The following is a 16,921-nucleotide window of genomic DNA, read 5'->3' on the forward strand; positions in this document are numbered from 1 at the left end:
AAAAGAGTCCCAGTTCCTCCAATCTCTCAGCGTATGAAAGGTTTTCCATCCCTTTTATCAAGACGTGTCGCTCTCCTCTGAACCCTCTCGAGTAACGCCATATCCTTCTTAAGGTACGGCGACCAATATTGGACGCAGTATTCCAGATGCGGGCGCACCATCGCCCGATACAACGGCAGGATAACTTCTTTCGTTCTGGCTGTAATACCCTTCTTGATTATACCAAGCATTCTATTCGCTCTCTTAGCGGCCGCTGCGCACTGTGCCGTCGGCTTCATTGTCATATCCACCAATACCCCCAAGTCCCTTTCCTGGGTACTCTTATTCAATAACATCCCTCCCATTGTATAGTTGTACCTCGAGTTTCTTTATTTTTCTCATGTTTTTGTATTTTATATTTTTTTATCAAACTCTTAAAGTGCTCTATGCAAACGTCAATAACTTAGAATTTTATTAAAAACTTATCTTAATTATTGCCTTTGCTTTTATCTTTTATCGCATCGGGAAAGGGACCTGTCACATCGACACGTTTCGCCGTTAGGCTGCTTCAAGAAAAGTCCCCCCTTTTCCAACTTATCTGTACCATCCCGATCCACGTAGCTTTTGTGGAAGAATGTGTGGTGAGCAAATGGCATGTCTGAAGCCCTGATAGAATGTAGTAAGAAAAATATGAGAAGATAAATGACGTTGAACTATGTACATTACTATGAATGATATCACATGTATGCACGCATGTACGTGATGTCATTGTGTCACCTCCGTGCCTGCTCGGTGGCTCTCTAGACGCGGCCCTGAGCTTGGGACCTTCCAAAACCTGGATAAACTGCCGGGTTTTGGAAATCCATACAGGCACCTGGACAGTCCACTAAATGGAGAACATATCCGGGTTTTCTCAAACATCTGGTCACCCTTGGTTTATCAGCCATGCTCATTTTGAAATGTTAAACATAAAAACATAGAAAGTGGTGGCAGAAAAGGGCCAAGGCCCATCGAGTCTGCCCACTAGTTAATCGCTCTCTGATAACCTTTTCCCTCGTAGAGATCCGACATGAGCATCCCATCTGTTCTTAAAATCTGGCACGCTGCTGGCCTCGATCACCTGCACTGGGAGCTTATTCCAGCTGTCAACCACTCTTTCGGTGAAGAAGTACTTCCTGGTGTCGCCATGAAATTTCCCGCCCTTTATTTTCAGCGGGTGTCCTCTTGTGGCCGAGGGTCCTCTAAGAAGGAAAATATCATCTTCTACCTCGATACGACCAGTGACATACTTAAACGTCTCAATCATGTCTCCTCTCTCCCTACGTTCTTCGAGAGAGTATAGCCGCAATTCGTTCAGCCTTTCTTCGTATGATAGATCTTTGAGCCCCGAGACCATCCTGGTGGCCATCCGCTGTGCCGACTCGACTCTCAGCACATCTTTACGGTAATGTGGCCTCCAGAATTGTACGCAGTACTCCAGATGAGGCCTCACCATAGTTCTGTACAAAGGCATGTTGGCTACTGGACATCAAATTCGACATGTAGAAATATGTTAAATGTGTTCATTTCTTTTGGACCAGCTCTTGGTTCTGGTTCCGGCTCATGGCTGTTCTGTGATCCAGCTATGACTGTGTTTTTGGAGGGTAATTTAGTCTTTTTGTGTGCAAGTAAATGACCTTTTGTAAAATAGCAACAGGATAAAATCACACACCTGGCGATAGTCAATCTGCTAATTAGCTCAGTCAGCCCATGAATTTAGGCGAGCGAAACAGCTGTTCTAGCTTCATGCACCAGGTTAACTGGACAGCAATGTGAATAAGAACATAAGCAGTGCCTCCGCCGGGTCAGACCATAGGTCCATCCTGCCCAGCAATCCGCTCCCGCGGCGGCCCAAACAGGTCTCGACCTGTCTGAATCACCAGAAGGGGCCCCCTTGCCACCTTGGTTTCCTATTGAGTCCTATCTTCCCATCGAAGTCCTAACCCTCAGGTCTTGCACATGCACGACCTGGTCGGGTTACTATACTTATTTTCTGGTTAGCTTTCTCAGTATCCCACGATCCCTTTATCCCTCAGGAATCCGTCCAGTCTCTGTTTGAATCCTTGTACCGTACTCTCCCTGATCAGCTAGTGTCCAGTTAAGTTCTGGGCCAGTGGACATAACTGAATATTTATTCATTTTCGAACTTACAATAAGTGTGTCAATATGTTAACACAGATTAACAATAAGTATATCACTTAATAATCATCAATAGTACAAATGATAAGCTCTTATCTCCCACCCTTCCCACCTCTCCCTATTAATAATAATAATAACTTTATTTTTGTATACCGCCATACTCAGAGAGTTCTAGGTAGTTCACATCCATTAAATTAAACAGAATTTAAGAAGAAATTACAATTAATCTGATTTACAGGCAACGAAGTTGTTGAGGTGAGCATGAGGGGGGGGGGTTGTATAGGTCATTGGAGTTAGCGGGTTGGGAGAGAACAATAAGAGGGGGTAACGGGGGAGTTTGGGTTTTATATAATCAATACCTTGTACAATATGTAATCATAAAATTACCCCCCTCCCCCCTCATAATTGAACCTGTAAATTTAAGGGAAAAAAATGTCATCTAATCAGTACAATATTTTGTTAATGGCTCCCACACATCTTGAAATTTCCTAAAACTCCTTGCTGTATTGCAATAAATCTTTCCATTTTATAAATATGACATAAGGAATTCCACCAGAAATTATAATTTAATCTACTCCAGTTTTTCCAATTATACGTAATTTGCTGCATGGCAACCCCAGTCATTATAAGTAATAATTTGTTATTTGTAGAAATCTGACTTTTTGCTCTCATTGCCATACCAAATAGCACAGTATCATATGATAATACCACTGGATTATCTAATAAACATTTTTATTATTTATATACTGCCAAAGCCATAGTCGTTCGAGGCGGTTTACAATAAGAGCTGGACAGTCAGCGAAAATTTACAATGAAGTCTTCGAATACATGAATACTTGTAGGGAGGGAGAGAGACAGAGTAAAGTCACAATGTAGGGACATCGAGTACATGTAAGTAGAATACAGGGGTAAGGCTTTAAGAGTTCTTGGTTACAAATCGGTTGAACAGGTTGGTTTTAACTAGTTTTCTGAAGTTAAGATAGGATGAGGAGTGCTTGATGATGACACCTGTTGATTTGCTTGGAAAGCAAGAGTTCTGTCAAGGAACCTTTTGTATCGGCAAGTTTTTATTATAGGGTGGCTAAACATATGTATTCTGCGGTTCATAGACAGTAACACGGAAGACAAAGGCGCGCGCTGACAACTGAGCGCAGCGTGGAGGTACGCGCCGAAGAAAAAGACTGTTTTTAGGGGCTGTGACAGGGGGTTTTGTTGGGGAGCCCCCCCCCCCCCACTTTACTTAATACATATCGCGGCGGCGTTGTGGGGGTTTGGGGGTTGTAACCCCCCACATTGTAGTGAAAATGTAACTTTTTCCCTAAAAACAGGGAAAAAGTTAAGTTTTCAGTAAAATGTGGGGGGTTACAACCCCCCAAACCCCACAACGCTCCCACAACGCGGCGCGATCTGTATTAAGTAAAGTGGGGGAGTTCCCCCCACACCCCCTGTCGTAGCCCCTAAAAACAGTCTTTTTCTTCAGCGCGTGCCTCTGCGCTGCGCTCAGTTGTCTGCTCGCGCCTTTGTCCCGGCGCGCTTTTGACCTGACACCGTATTCTGCATGTAGGCCTGGTGGAGCAATCCAGGAGGACTGAATATTTGGGGTAGGGTCACTTATTTTGGTGGGCTGGATATTACCCCATAAGTTTGTCCGTGAGGCACTGAAGCAGCCCAAAGGAGGTGCCACCGTGGGGCTACCAGACGCCCGGATTTACTCGGACAAGTCTTCTTTTCAGAGAACCTTCCAGGTGCCCGGACGGCTTTTCAAAACCCAGCACTTTGGGTTTTGAAAAGCGTTGAGGTGGGGGGGCCACATCTGGAGGGCATGCATGCGTGTGATGTCATCGCGTCTTATCTGTGCTGGAGCAGATGCCCCCCCCCCCCCCGATGCGGCCCTGAAGAGACGAGGTTTGTGTGGGGCTGGAGTTGGGGGAGGGGTGTGGAATGAGGCAGGGCTGGGGGAGGAATGGGGTTGGGGCCAGGGGCAGAATGAGACGAGGCTGGGGGTGGAATGAGGCAAAATCTGGTAACCCTATGTCACCGTAGCGTCCCAGGCTCCCATGTGTTTTCGTCGGAAGCGGCGAGTGTGGGTCCTCTTTGAGTATGGGCTCAGAAGCTGCCTCTACCTTCACTCACGGTTTTCCTAGTGTCCGTACTTTGCGTGTTTACCCTGGCTACTGGGAGCATAGAGGAGACGTATTGGTGGTAACCAGAGCTCTCTTTCTTTTACAGGAAATGAAGTATCTCTGTATTTCGGCTTCAGATTCATCCAGCCAGAACCTGTAAGTTCTTTGCCAGTTTGTTTAGCTTCTTCCCTTGCGCCCTGTCAGAGAATCTATGAAAACTAGGAGGTGGTAATCTCCGAGACCAGTGACGGCCCAGTTGTAAATATATGCCAGAGAAGCACTATATATAGACAGGGTTCCCTCGGTCTGAACCCCTTCTCTCTATTCCACAAATGCCGCAGAGCTGACAAATGAGGGAAGCATTTGCTCTGGTGGCAGCAAGGCTTGTTGCTATTTCTCCTGGGTCTCTCCGATAGTTATAGTGGCTTGGTAAGGGTGAGCGGCGCCAGGGCGGTGGCCCCCCCTCGCCGTCCCCCCGCCACACACGCGCCCCCGTCCCTTATTAACTTCTCCGGCGTGAGCAGCAAGCCCATGTTGGTGTTACTGACCGCAGCCAATCACAGAGCGGCACGAGATCAAGCAGGAAGTGCAAAGGTTGCGTTCCTGCGTTGTGTGTCGCTCTGCAGAGAAAGGCAGCCATCCAGCAGGAGACTGCGCTGGACCACCGCTACTTAAAAAAGATACCGGGGGGCCATTCTTCGGGTGGCTTCGGGGGGGGGGGCATTCTTCAGGCGGCTTTGGGGGGGGCCTTTCTTCGGGTGGCTTCATTGGGGAGGAGCCTTTCTTCAGGCGGCTTCGGGCTGCAGGCTGCTTTTTGGGCTATTTTGAGCTTTGGGCTGCAGGCTGCTGTGGGTTTCCCAGCACCAGACGCACCAGACCACCAGATACACCTATGTGTAGAGGAGGAAAAACCAAGAAGAAAAAAATTCTGAACCAAATTTTTTTTCATGGTTTTCCTCTTCTACAGGTAGGTACGTCTTATGGTCCAATAAATACAGTATATCACATGAGAAGATGAGCATGTAAAGGCAGTGGCGTAGCGATGGTGAGTAGCGCCAAGGCGGTAATGCCACTTCTCCGCTCCCCCTTCCATTCCCTCTTTAATTTTTCCCAGCGTGAGCAGCATCATGAACTTGCTGCCGTGGTGTCGCTTCTCCCTCTGGCACGGGACCCGGAAGTGACGTCGGAGAGAGCCGACACTGACGTGGGCAGCAAGTTCGTGGTACTGTTTGTGCCGAGAAAACTAAAGAGGTATGAGGGAAGGGAAGGGGGTGCATGCACACGGCAGAGGGGTGTCGAGAAGGAGCAGGGGGGGGGTGACTGCCCCCCTTACCATGCCACTGTGTGAAGGATCCCCTTACACTGAATGTTTCTCCCACACTGTCACGCAGCATCTTTCAGAGAAGAAGTATTTCTTCACATGTCCTCTCAGCCTTCCTCCCTCCATATCATGACCCCGTGCCCTCCTTTTTTTTATATGGAAGTGCTGTGTTGTCTTGTGGCAGCCTGCCAGATATCTAACTGCTTCTACGAAATCCCCCCACTTCCTTCTTTCTGCTGAAAATGTATTTTGAGTTCTGTAACCTCCTCTGTGAATCGGGAGGGTAATTCTGTAATTGGCCACCTTGTAGGAGCACAATCTGCAAAGGAACTAGGGTGCCCACTTTTCTTTATAGAATACTAGCTTACCTGCTTAAAAACTTTATTACTTAAAATTTATACGCTGCTCTATCCTACAATCTTACAAACTGGCAAAAAGTTATCTTCCAATGTTTGCATCCAGCCTAAACATCAAGTCTTTATTCAAATGTAATGGGGGCTGGATTCATTCTAGTCTCCCTCTATTCACTGTTTGTCCACTGTTTATCTTCAAGGACGCCTCAGCCCCACCAATCCACCGCTGTAATAGTTTGCCCATTTAAATATCGCATTTTGATTTTACTAGTGTTATACTGGATAGTTAATTCAAATGTTATAAATATACATAAATATTATAGATATATATAAATATAAAGTGCATATAGTACTTATCTTAATCTCAGCCAAACCTGGGAATCAGACCCGACATGTTTCGCACCACAAAAGTGCTGTATCAAGAGTCTCCCAAGGTCGCCACTGTCATCCGACTCCAAATGTAATATGGAGTGTGGCTGAGATTAAGATAAGTACTATATGCACTTTATATTTATATATATCTATAATATTTATGTATATTTATAACTTTTGAATTAACTACCCAGTATAACACTAGTAAAATCAAAAAGCTATATTTAAATGGGCAGCCAATGATGAAGCACCACATAATTCTTCCCGCAGTTGCAAACTATTACAGCGGTGGATTGGTGGGGCTGAGGCGTCCTTGAAGATAAACAGTGGACAAACAGTGAATAGAGGGAGACTAGAATGAATCCAGCCCCTATCCTACAATCTTGGCAGGTTCCAGTAAAAACCCAAGAACAGTGCCAAATAACAGTGGTCGCCTACCTTTTTCATGTAAAGGGCCAACAATGTGAATACGAGAAAGCTCTAAGGGCCACCAAAAGATTTCACGTTTCCACATGCTGCTAATTTTGCAAACCTCGTTGACCTGCTTGATCAGACTGGGGATTAACCGTTAATAATTAATATTAATTTTGATTCACCACCAAATCAGCACAAGGGTCCAAAGAACTGGGACTGCAAACCTTTTTTCGCAAAGACCCGACGCTATCAGTGCTTCGGCTGAAAGCCTGTGTCAGGGGGCTTTGAACTGATTCATAAGTTCTTCCGACAAGGGTCCTACCAGGGCCACTCCAGACCATGGGAATCTATTTTCTGCTGCAAAGGTGAGGCTGTCATGGATAGGGTTACCAGATTTTCCGTCTGGAAAATCCGGAACCCTAGACCCACCCCCCAGGCCTCCCAGTTCCTCCCATCCCCGCCCTGTCCTGCCCTGGTCCCGCCCCAGCCCAGCCTCCATTCCCGCCCCAGCCACGCTCCCCGCTCTGGTCGGGCAGGACGTCCGCGCATGCACGGATGTGTCGCGTCGTATCGGCACGCGAGCGGATGTTCTACTGTGCAAAGGAAAGCTTTTCATAACCCAGACAAAGTGCCGGGTTTTGAAAAGCCGTCTGAACCTCCGGCTATGTCCTCAAAAGAAGGATATGTCTGAGGAAATCCGGACGTCTAGGAACCCTAATCATGGAGCAGATCAAGAAGAATGCTGGTCTTCAAATCTCCTTCATCCAATTCATCCCACTTTAATGATGTCCTTAGGAACTGGTGTCCTGTTTCTTCCTGCAGCTTCACAACGCATCACACCATTTACTAATTTGGACTCTACAACACTTCAAGGATAGATTTTAAAATCTCACTTTATTTTGGATCGTCAACAGTAGCAAATTTCCTAAATGAGACACCCGAGTAACATGCTGAAAGTGGGGAAAGAAGGTTTGAGTTACTGAAGCCCACAGAAGTTCCTTGCTGGGCCCACTGTGAACTGAGTGGGATGTCGGGGAGTGCTTTCCGCCATAGTATGTGTTTAGCTTCATAAGAACATAAGCAATGCCTCCACTGGGTCAGATCCGAGGTCCATCGTGCCCAGCAGTCCGCTCACGCGGCGGCCCAACAGGTCCAGGACCTGTGCAGTAATCCTCTATCTGTACCCCTCTATCCCCTTTTCCAGCAGGAAATTGTCCAATCCTTTCTTGGACCCCAGTACTGTACTCTGCCCTATTACGCCCTCTGGAAGCGCATTCCAGGTGTCCACCACATGTTGGGTAAAGAAGAACTTCCTAGCATTTGTTTTGAATCTGTCCCCGTTCAACTTTTCCGAATGTCCTCTTGTTCTTTTATTCTTCGAAAGTTTGAAGAATCTGTCCCTCTCTACTCTCTCTATGCCCTTCATGATCTTGTAAGTCTCTATCATATCCCCTCTAAGTCTCCTCTTCTCCAGGGAAAAGAGACCCAGTTCCTCCAATCTTTCTCTATCTATCTCTCTCTATTTTTGTCTCTCTCCCTTTCTCTCTCTCTCTCTTTCTGTCCCTCTCTACTCTCTCTCTGCCCTTCATGATCTTGTAAGTCTCTATCATATCCCCTCTAAGTCTCCTCTTCTCCAGGGAAAAGAGTCCCAGTTCCTCCAATCTTTCTCTATCTCTCTCTCTCTATTTCTGTCTCTCTCCCTTTCTCTCTCTCTCTCTATTTCTCTCTGTCTCCCTTTCTGTCCCTCTCTACTCTCTCTATGCCCTTCATGATCTTGTAAGTCTCTATCATATCTCCTCTAAGTCTCCTCTTCTCCAGGGAAAAGAGTCCCAGTTCCTCCAATCTTTCTCTATCTATCTCTCTCTATTTCTGTCTCTCTCCCTTTCTCTCTCTCTCTCTCTCTCTCTCTCTCTCTCTCTTTCTCTCTCTCTCTCTCTCTATTTTTCTCTGTCTCCCTTTCTCTCTCTCTCTTTTTGTCCCTCTCTACTCTCTCTATGCCCTTCATGATCTTGTAAGTCTCTATCATATCCCCTCTAAGTCTCCTCTTCTCCAGGGAAAAGAGTCCCAGTTCCTCCAATCTTTCTCTATCTATCTCTCTCTATTTCTGTCTCTCTCCCTTTCTCTCTCTCTCTCTCTCTATTTTTCTCTGTCTCCCTTTCTCTCTCTCTCTTTTTGTCCCTCTCTACTCTCTCTATGCCCTTCATGATCTTGTAAGTCTCTATCATATCCCCTCTAAGTCTCCTCTTCTCCAGGGAAAAGAGTCCCAGTTCCTCTAATCTTTCTCTATCTATCTCTCTCTCTTTCTGTCTCTCTCCCTTTCTCTCTCTCTCTCTATTTCTCTCTGTCTCCCTTTCTTTCTCTCTTTCTGTCCCTCTCTACTCTCTCTATGCCCTTCGTGATCTTATAAGTCTCTATCATATCCCCTCTAAGTCTCCTCTTCTCCAGGGAAAAGAGACCCAGTTTCTCTAATCTCTCAGCGTATGAAAGGTTTTCCATTCCGTTAATCAGACGTGTCGCTCTCCTCTGAACTCTCTCGAGTTTCGCCATATCCTTCTTAAGGTACGGCGACCAATATTGGACGCAGTACTCCAGATGCGGACGCACTATCGCTCCATACAACGGCAGGATAACTTCTTTCGTTCTGGTTATAATACCCTTCTTGATTATGCCTAGCATTCTGTTTGCCTTCTTAGCGGCTGCTGCGCATTGTGCCGTCGGCTTCATTGTCATGTCCACCATTACTCCCAAGTCCCTTTCTTGGGTATTCTCATTCAATAACATCCCTCCCATCGTATAGTTGTACCTCGGGTTTCTGCTTCCCACATGTAATACTTTACATTTCTCATCTTTGAACTTCATCTGCCATCTCGTCGCCCATTCCCCTAGTTTGTTCAAGTTCCTTTGCAATTCTTCGCAGTCCTCTTTAGTCTGAGCTCCATTAAACAGTTTGGTGTCATCCGCAAATTTTATTATCTCACACTTCGTCCCTGTTTCTTGATCATTTATGAATATATTAAATAGCAGCGGCCCGAGCACCAAGCCCTGTGGAACACCACTCATGACCCTCCCCAAGGCCCTCTGTTTCCTACCCGCCAACCAGTTTCTGATCCAGCTTCAATCTCCTAGTGTGTCTATGAGTCCGATTGCGGTGAATGTTGGATATTTTAAATTTATTTCAAGTTTCAAGTTTATTTATGGCTTGATATACCGACCATCACATGTATCTGGACGGTTTACAATATTAAAAATTAGAAAAATCTAATAAAATTTAAGATTTAATTGAAATAAAATAAGAGGAGAGTAAAACTAAAACTATGACAAATTAAGACTTATTAGAAACAAAAGGTACTAGCAACTTTAGAGTCCATTTAAGAGATGATCAGCTTTGATGTCCTCAGGAGACATAGGCCCTGATTCTCCAAAGTGCATCCCGATTTTAGGCAGCTGCAGGCGTCCTACAGCTGTCTAATCGGCCAATCGGGATGCACGTTTAAAAAAAAAAAAATGCTCCCCAGGCGGGTCTCCCTAGGCCTCCGAGAGCCTAGGGAGACCCACAAGATGCCTAAGCTCGTCTAAGGGCCTTAGGCGGGCCTTAGGCTGAACCTAGGCGGCCCTACGCGTCTCCCTAGTAGATGAGAAGCTTAAAATGTAGGCTAGCAAAATGCTGGTCTACATTGTAAGTAGACACGGCCGCTATACTTATCGCGGCAAGGGATCTCTCTGCCGCTATAAGTATAGCGGGCCGCGGCCTGTCCGATCGCTGGGAGGAGGGTGCCCAATCCCTCCTGCCCGAAGACGCACCCTCCTGACACTACCGACCGCCCCACCCCCGACACTACCGACCGCCCCCCCCGACAATATCGGTCGCTGGCAGGAGGGTGCCCAATCCCTCCTACCTGAAGACGCACCCCCCCCGGCGCTAACAACCCCCACTCCACCAAACCTGTTCTTACAGATGGGTCTTGCACGTCGAGCAAGCAGGCACGCCTCGTCGAAATGAGGCGGGCCCGCCCCTTCCCGGCCCATCCCGCCGAAGCCTAAGGCCTGATTGGCCCAGGCTCAGGCCTTAGGCGTAGCGGGTCCGCCCATCCCTACTAAGTCTAAGGTCTGATTGGCTTCGGCGGGATGGGCCGGGAAGGGGCGGGCCCGCCTCATTTCGACGAGGCGTGCCTGCTTGCTCGATGTGCAAGACCCATCTGTAAGAACAGGTTTGGTGGAGTGGGGGTTGTTAGCGCCGGGGGGGGTGCATCTTCGGGCAGGAGGGATTGCGCACCCTCCTGCCAGCGATCAATATTGTCGGGGGGGGAGATCGGTAATGTCGGGGGGGGGGGGGCGGTCGGTAGTGTCGGGGGGGGCAGTCGGTAGTGTCGGGGAGGGGGGTGCGTCTTTGGGCAGGAGGATTTGGGCACCCTCCTGCCAGCGATCGGTCAGGGGGCCACGGCCCGCTATACTTTTAGCAGCAGAGAGATCCCTTGCCGCGATAAGTGTAGCGGGCCGTGTCTAATCTAACCCGATTCTCTAACTCGCGTCTGTAACATGGACGCCGGTTACAGAATCGGGGTTTAGTTTAGGCCGATTCTGAATAGGACGCCTCTCCCGGGCGTCCTATACAGAATCAGGGCCTAGGTGTCTTGCGGGCCTCGCCTTCAATATAGGCGCACTGCCTGGGGAGCATTTTTTTTTTTTAAAAACGTGCATCCCGATTGGCTGATTAGACAGCTGTAGGACGCCTACAGCTGCCTAAAATCGGGACGCACTTTTAAAGAATCAGGCCCATAGTGTTCAGAAGAAACATAGAAACATGATGGCAGATAAAGGTCAAACGGCAGAGCATCCACTATCTCCTCCTCTTCCTATAGGCTAAGGCTCTTTATAACTGCATTATGAGATCATAGAGCTTTATGGTTATAGAAACATAGAAACATGAGTGCAGATAAAAGTCAAATGGCTCATCCAGAGCATCCACTATCTCCTCCTCTCCCTATTGGCTAAGACTCCTAACATTTGCATCTCCTCTTCCTATAGGCCAGGGGTGTCCAACCTTTTGGCTTCACTGGGCTGCATTGGCCGAAAAAAATGTTTCTGGGGCCACACAAACATGCAAACGCTGCAGCAAGACAGAGGAAGGAGCCGGCAAGATGGTAAACACCCGGGGGCAGCAGAGGAAAACATTGCATCGCCCTCGACCGGGGCTGCACAAAATACTTCACTGGGCCGCAGGTTGGACAGCCCTGCTATAGGCTAAGGCCCTTTACACCTGCATTGTGAGGTCATAGAACTTTAGTAACATAGAAACATGATGGCAGATAAAGGCCAAATGGCTCATCCAGAGCATCCACTATCTCCTCCTCTCCCTATTGGCTAAGGCTCTTAACATTTGCATCTCTTCTTCCTATTGGTTAAGGCTCTTTACACCTGTATTGTGAGGTCATAGAAACATAGAAACATGATGGCAGATAAAGGCCAAATGGCCATCCAGTTTGCATATCCGCAGTTATCATTATCTCTTCCTCTCTCTAAGACATCCCATGTGCCTATCCCAGGCTTTCTTGAAATCAGACACAGTCTGTCTCAACCACCTCTACCGGGAGACTGTTCCACGCATCTACCACCCTTTCTGTAAAAAAGTATTTCCTTAGATTACTCCGGAGCCTCTCACCTCTTAACTTCATCCGGAGCTTCCTTTCAACTGAAAGAGAATTGCCTCATGCGCATTTATGCCATGTAGGGATCACTGTGTAGCACATTCTATTTCTGGACTGTGGCTTGGTCTAATTCTTTGGTGCACGGCACCTGCTTTCTGGCACGAATTTCTAGTGCAGATTGGCTCTTCTCATTTACTAGAAACAGTGACTTTCTGAGAAAGACAGACATGGAAGCAAATCTGATGGACATTGCCCTCCGTGTGTGGAAGGAGAAGTTGCCATTTGCGAGAAATGCTTCCCTCAGCATCCTTACCACTGTTTTCCCTTTTTTCTTTTCTTTCACAATTCTACGGTGTCTGCAAGAAATCTACCACCGGCAGGAAGTCTCTTTCAATAAGACTATTTTCTGCAAATCTCCCTTCATTGTGGATTCTGCAGTGTTTTTATGCTTCTGAGGGAAGTTTGGGGCACAAGATTGGCATGCCAGGAGGGTACCCTGCTCCCCCTCTTCTCGTGTTGACAGAGAAATGAGTGGAAACACAGAAATGATGATGCATGAAAACCCCAAGGCCCATCTGTCCTGCCATTTCTCCCACTTTCCACTCTATCTAACTTCTGGCTCTGTGGTTGGTGTTTAAATTTTATTAAGAATTTTCCAGAATAGATAACAAACCAACAACACGAAACAGTTATTGCAATACAAATAATAATAATAACAGTTTATATACCGCAATACCGTGAAGTTCTATGCGGTTTACAAAAGATTAAGAGAAGGTACAAAATGATTGAACATAGGAGAGGAGAGCGAGAGAGGGTAAAAGGTCTAGAAAACCGATATTGAGGAGAGGGAGAAGTATGGGTCAGTTGTCTAGATACAACAGGAACAGATATGTCTTTAGGCGCTTCCTGAATTCCATGTAAGTGGTGGGGGAGAGCAATTGTTCTAGGTCTTTACCCCATAATGCTGCTTGGTGTGAGAGGAGATGTTCATGGTGTTTTTTCAGTTTACAACCTCTAACTGGGGGGTGAAATGAAGTTCGAATGTGAGCTTCTCTTGTGTCTGTTGGTGGAGAAGGAAAAAAGGTCCGTTAAGTATTTGGGGGCTAGTCCATACAGTACTTTAAAGCAGAGGCAGGCGAACCTAAACTTTACGCGTGCTTCCGTCGGTAGCCAGTGCAACTGCCGGTAATAAGGTGTCACATGATCGAATTTCTTCAGCCGAAGATAAATCTGACCGCTGCATTTTGCATTAGTTGTAAGCGTTGCATATTCTTTTGGGGGATAGCTAAGTAAGCAATGTTGCAGTAGTCAAGTTGACTTAGTCTGAGGGATTGCACCAGGATTCTGAATGCTGACGTATCAAAATATTACCAAAGCAGACAGAAACAGTGGCAAAATAAGAGGGGGGGGGATTGTCTACCCCGGATGTCGTCTTAGTGAGGGTGCAGGCTCATCCTCCTCTCTTCCCCCCCCCTCTCTGCCCCCCCACTGCCACGTGTGTGTGCTGCTTCCCTTCCCCCGTACCTCTGTAACTTTGCTGGCACGAGCAGTAACCCCCATGCTGCTGTCGTGCTGGCATCAGCTCTTCCTCTGATGTCACTTCCTGGACCTGCATCTAGGAAGTGATATCAGAGGAAGAGCCGATGCCGGCGTGACAGCAGCTTGGGGAGGTTGCTGCTCGTGCCAAGAACATTGCAGAGGCACGGGGGAAGGGAAGCGGCGTGCGCGTGGCAGGAGGAGGGCGGGGAAGGAGCGTGTAGAGATGTAGGGGGCGGAAGAGAGGGCAAGGGGAGGGGTGCCACTGCCCTGGGCAGCTCTGAACCTCGCAACACCACTGGACAGAAAACATTAAGAGCACCAGCTGCCATATATAACCCTAAAGAAGAAGAAGACCCAAGTTTCTAAGTTTTATTAAAATTTGTTATTCCGCTTATCCAATTTCAAAGTGGTTTACAGTAATTAAATTATATAAAATAAAAAATGGGGAAATACAAACAATAGTCATTAACAAGCTAAAGTAAATGTACAATGTAGACATTACGGTCTAAGAACAGTTACAAGAAGGTAAAAGGGAAAGAAATACAAATTTAAATGGGATAGGAAGACATAGGGCTCCTTTTACAAAGCCGTGCTAGGGCCTTAACGCACGGAATAGCACTCATTAAGCTAGCCGCTACTGCCTCCTTTTGAGCAGGCGGTAGATTTTCAGCTAGTGCATGCTATAGCGTGCGCTAATCCGGTGCGTGCGCTGAAACCGCTAGCGCACCTTCGTAAAAGGAGCCCATAGACATTTAACTCATGTAGGGGAAGGGAATTACGTCTGTGGTAGGAGATGAGAATTCGCTGTTATAGGTCAAATGCATGTTTAGTGTTCAATCATTTTTAATTGAGTTTTCAAAAATCATCTCAACTCAGTTAATACATTGTAGATATATAAATTCAAAGAAATCAACAATCAATTATCACCATAATACAAACACGATAAAGCACCTTCCAACACTCCCTCCCCCCTTCCCCCCATCCCATTTCCAAATCAATTTAAATAAAGCTGGTCCTTTCTTCCTCTCTATCAACAACCTTTGGCTATTCCAATAAGCTGAGGTCACACCAAATCCACCTCAGTAGCATAGTTTGGTTGACGTCCAACACGATGACCTATATTCTTCGTTCTGTAGAGCTTAGATGGGCTTCGCCATCTCTTTCAATTAACACCTGGGCAATTTGTGGCTTTACTGGAAACAACAACAATAATAAAAGAAAATTATTGAAATGCATCTAGGCTTCATAATCTGGACCGAATAATGTTCAGCCTGACTGTGGTCAAAAGGCATTAGAGAATCTCAAATTACAAACAGCGGCTTTCCTAAAAAGCTAGAGGCAGGAATAATGCCTCTAAATAGTGTCTCGGATGAGATTCACAGGAATAAGTGTACCCAGGGAGCAAATATATTTGGTATAAGTTTATTTTTTTTCTTTCCTTTTAAACTCAGTTGAGCTTTTAATGTTCCATAATTTTTATTGAGTTTTAAAAATAAAATATACATAACAAAAATCTTACAAAGAATATCATCTCAACTCAGATATATGTTCAAAACTATTTATTGATGAAAATCACAATCCAAAAGCAAAATAACAACAAGCAACACAGACCAAATTTTTCATCAAAAACCCCCCTCCCCCCCAAAAAAAAAAGGAGGCATGGAGCAGCAGGATATATACTATACAATCAAATGTTCAATACATGGCTACAAGCATACCCGGTCAAGGAGGCCCCAAAAGGCTCCCAAATAAGCTGTAAATTACGTCCTTTGACAGAGTCCATCTCAGGAATGTCCAAACGTTCCATCTCAATTGAGAAATCATCAAGGATCGCCACAGCGACAATCTAGGGGAGAGGCAGCCATCCAATGAACCAAGATGGACTTTTTCCCCAATAATGCACGCTTCAAAAAGAGACGAAGACCATTGTAGATATACAAATTCAATGAAATCAACAATCAATTATCATCACAATACAAACACTCCCTCCCCTCTTCCCATCCCCCCCACTTACCCCCTCCACCCATCCCATTCCCAAATATTACTAATAAATAGTGCTTCACTTTCTGATTACAAATGTAATGAGTTCACTACAAAAGTGCCTGCTCTGACTGATAATTGCTGTATATAAGATTCCCAGGTCATCCAAAATTTACTCTGGTTTTTATAAGATGGGGAGGTCGCCCTAGTTTCCATAATCATAAGAGCATGAAATGCTGCCCTCCAATGCCAAATTGAGGGTGGACTTTCTTCCAACCAACGGGTCAAATGCATCTTTAAATAGGAAGGTCTTTAGATTTGATTTGAATCTTTCAAGGTTGGGTTCTTCCCGAAGGTGATTAGGCATTGAATTCCATAGTTGACGGGCTGTTATGGAAAATATTGATGAGCGAATGATATCGTGTATTACCTGTTGCGGTGATGGTGTAACTGGAAGGTGTCGATTTTGAGATTGGAGTGTTCCGATAGGTGTGTAGGGAATAAGTAATCTATTTATGAATTCTGGTTTATTGAAGATTTTGGTTTTAAATGCTAGAAATAAGATTTTATGGGTGATTCTGTGAGAGATTGGTAGCCAATGAGCTTTTATCAGTAATGGTGTTATATGATTGTATTTTCTTGAATTGGTAAGACGTTTAATAGCCTACACCTCCCCCCTATATCTCCCTGCTGGTAAGGAACCAGAAATTTCTCAACCAAAAACATTAATAAAACAGTCTAAAATCTCGACAGAATGAAAAAAACAATCATTTGGCACTTGTATGTCGCAAAAACAGAATGAGCCCTTGGCTTTGAGATAAGACTTAGTGGTCTTGGGGGGGAGGGGGGCAGGATGAGTCTCTCTGGCGAAGGACTTCTTCATGCTGTGTGCCTAGTCCCATGCTGCTTTGACCCTGAATGCCTGAGCTTGTGATGCCTTGGACTAGATAGCCTCTGGTTAGTGTAGTGGGGCCCATTTGGGCAATAAGAACATAAGAATAGCCTTACTGGCTTACT

General features: G+C 46.0%; 1 protein-coding gene across 5 annotated transcripts in view; it reads left to right on the top strand.

Annotated features, from left to right (window-relative positions):
- Positions 1–16,921, top strand: part of LOC117360092 (dual specificity protein phosphatase 22-A-like) — an 86,849-nt gene that overhangs the window by 41,221 nt on the left and 28,707 nt on the right. For all 5 annotated transcript variants that reach the window (XM_033943742.1, XM_033943743.1, XM_033943741.1 and 2 more), the window contains one exon: positions 4,387–4,436. In XM_033943742.1, coding sequence (XP_033799633.1) covers positions 4,387–4,436 — 50 coding nt within the window. The remainder of the gene's footprint in view (positions 1–4,386; positions 4,437–16,921) is intronic.

Source organism: Geotrypetes seraphini, chromosome 4 (assembly GCF_902459505.1).
Source record: "Geotrypetes seraphini chromosome 4, aGeoSer1.1, whole genome shotgun sequence".
In the NCBI taxonomy this organism is placed as follows: Eukaryota; Metazoa; Chordata; class Amphibia; order Gymnophiona; family Dermophiidae; genus Geotrypetes; species Geotrypetes seraphini.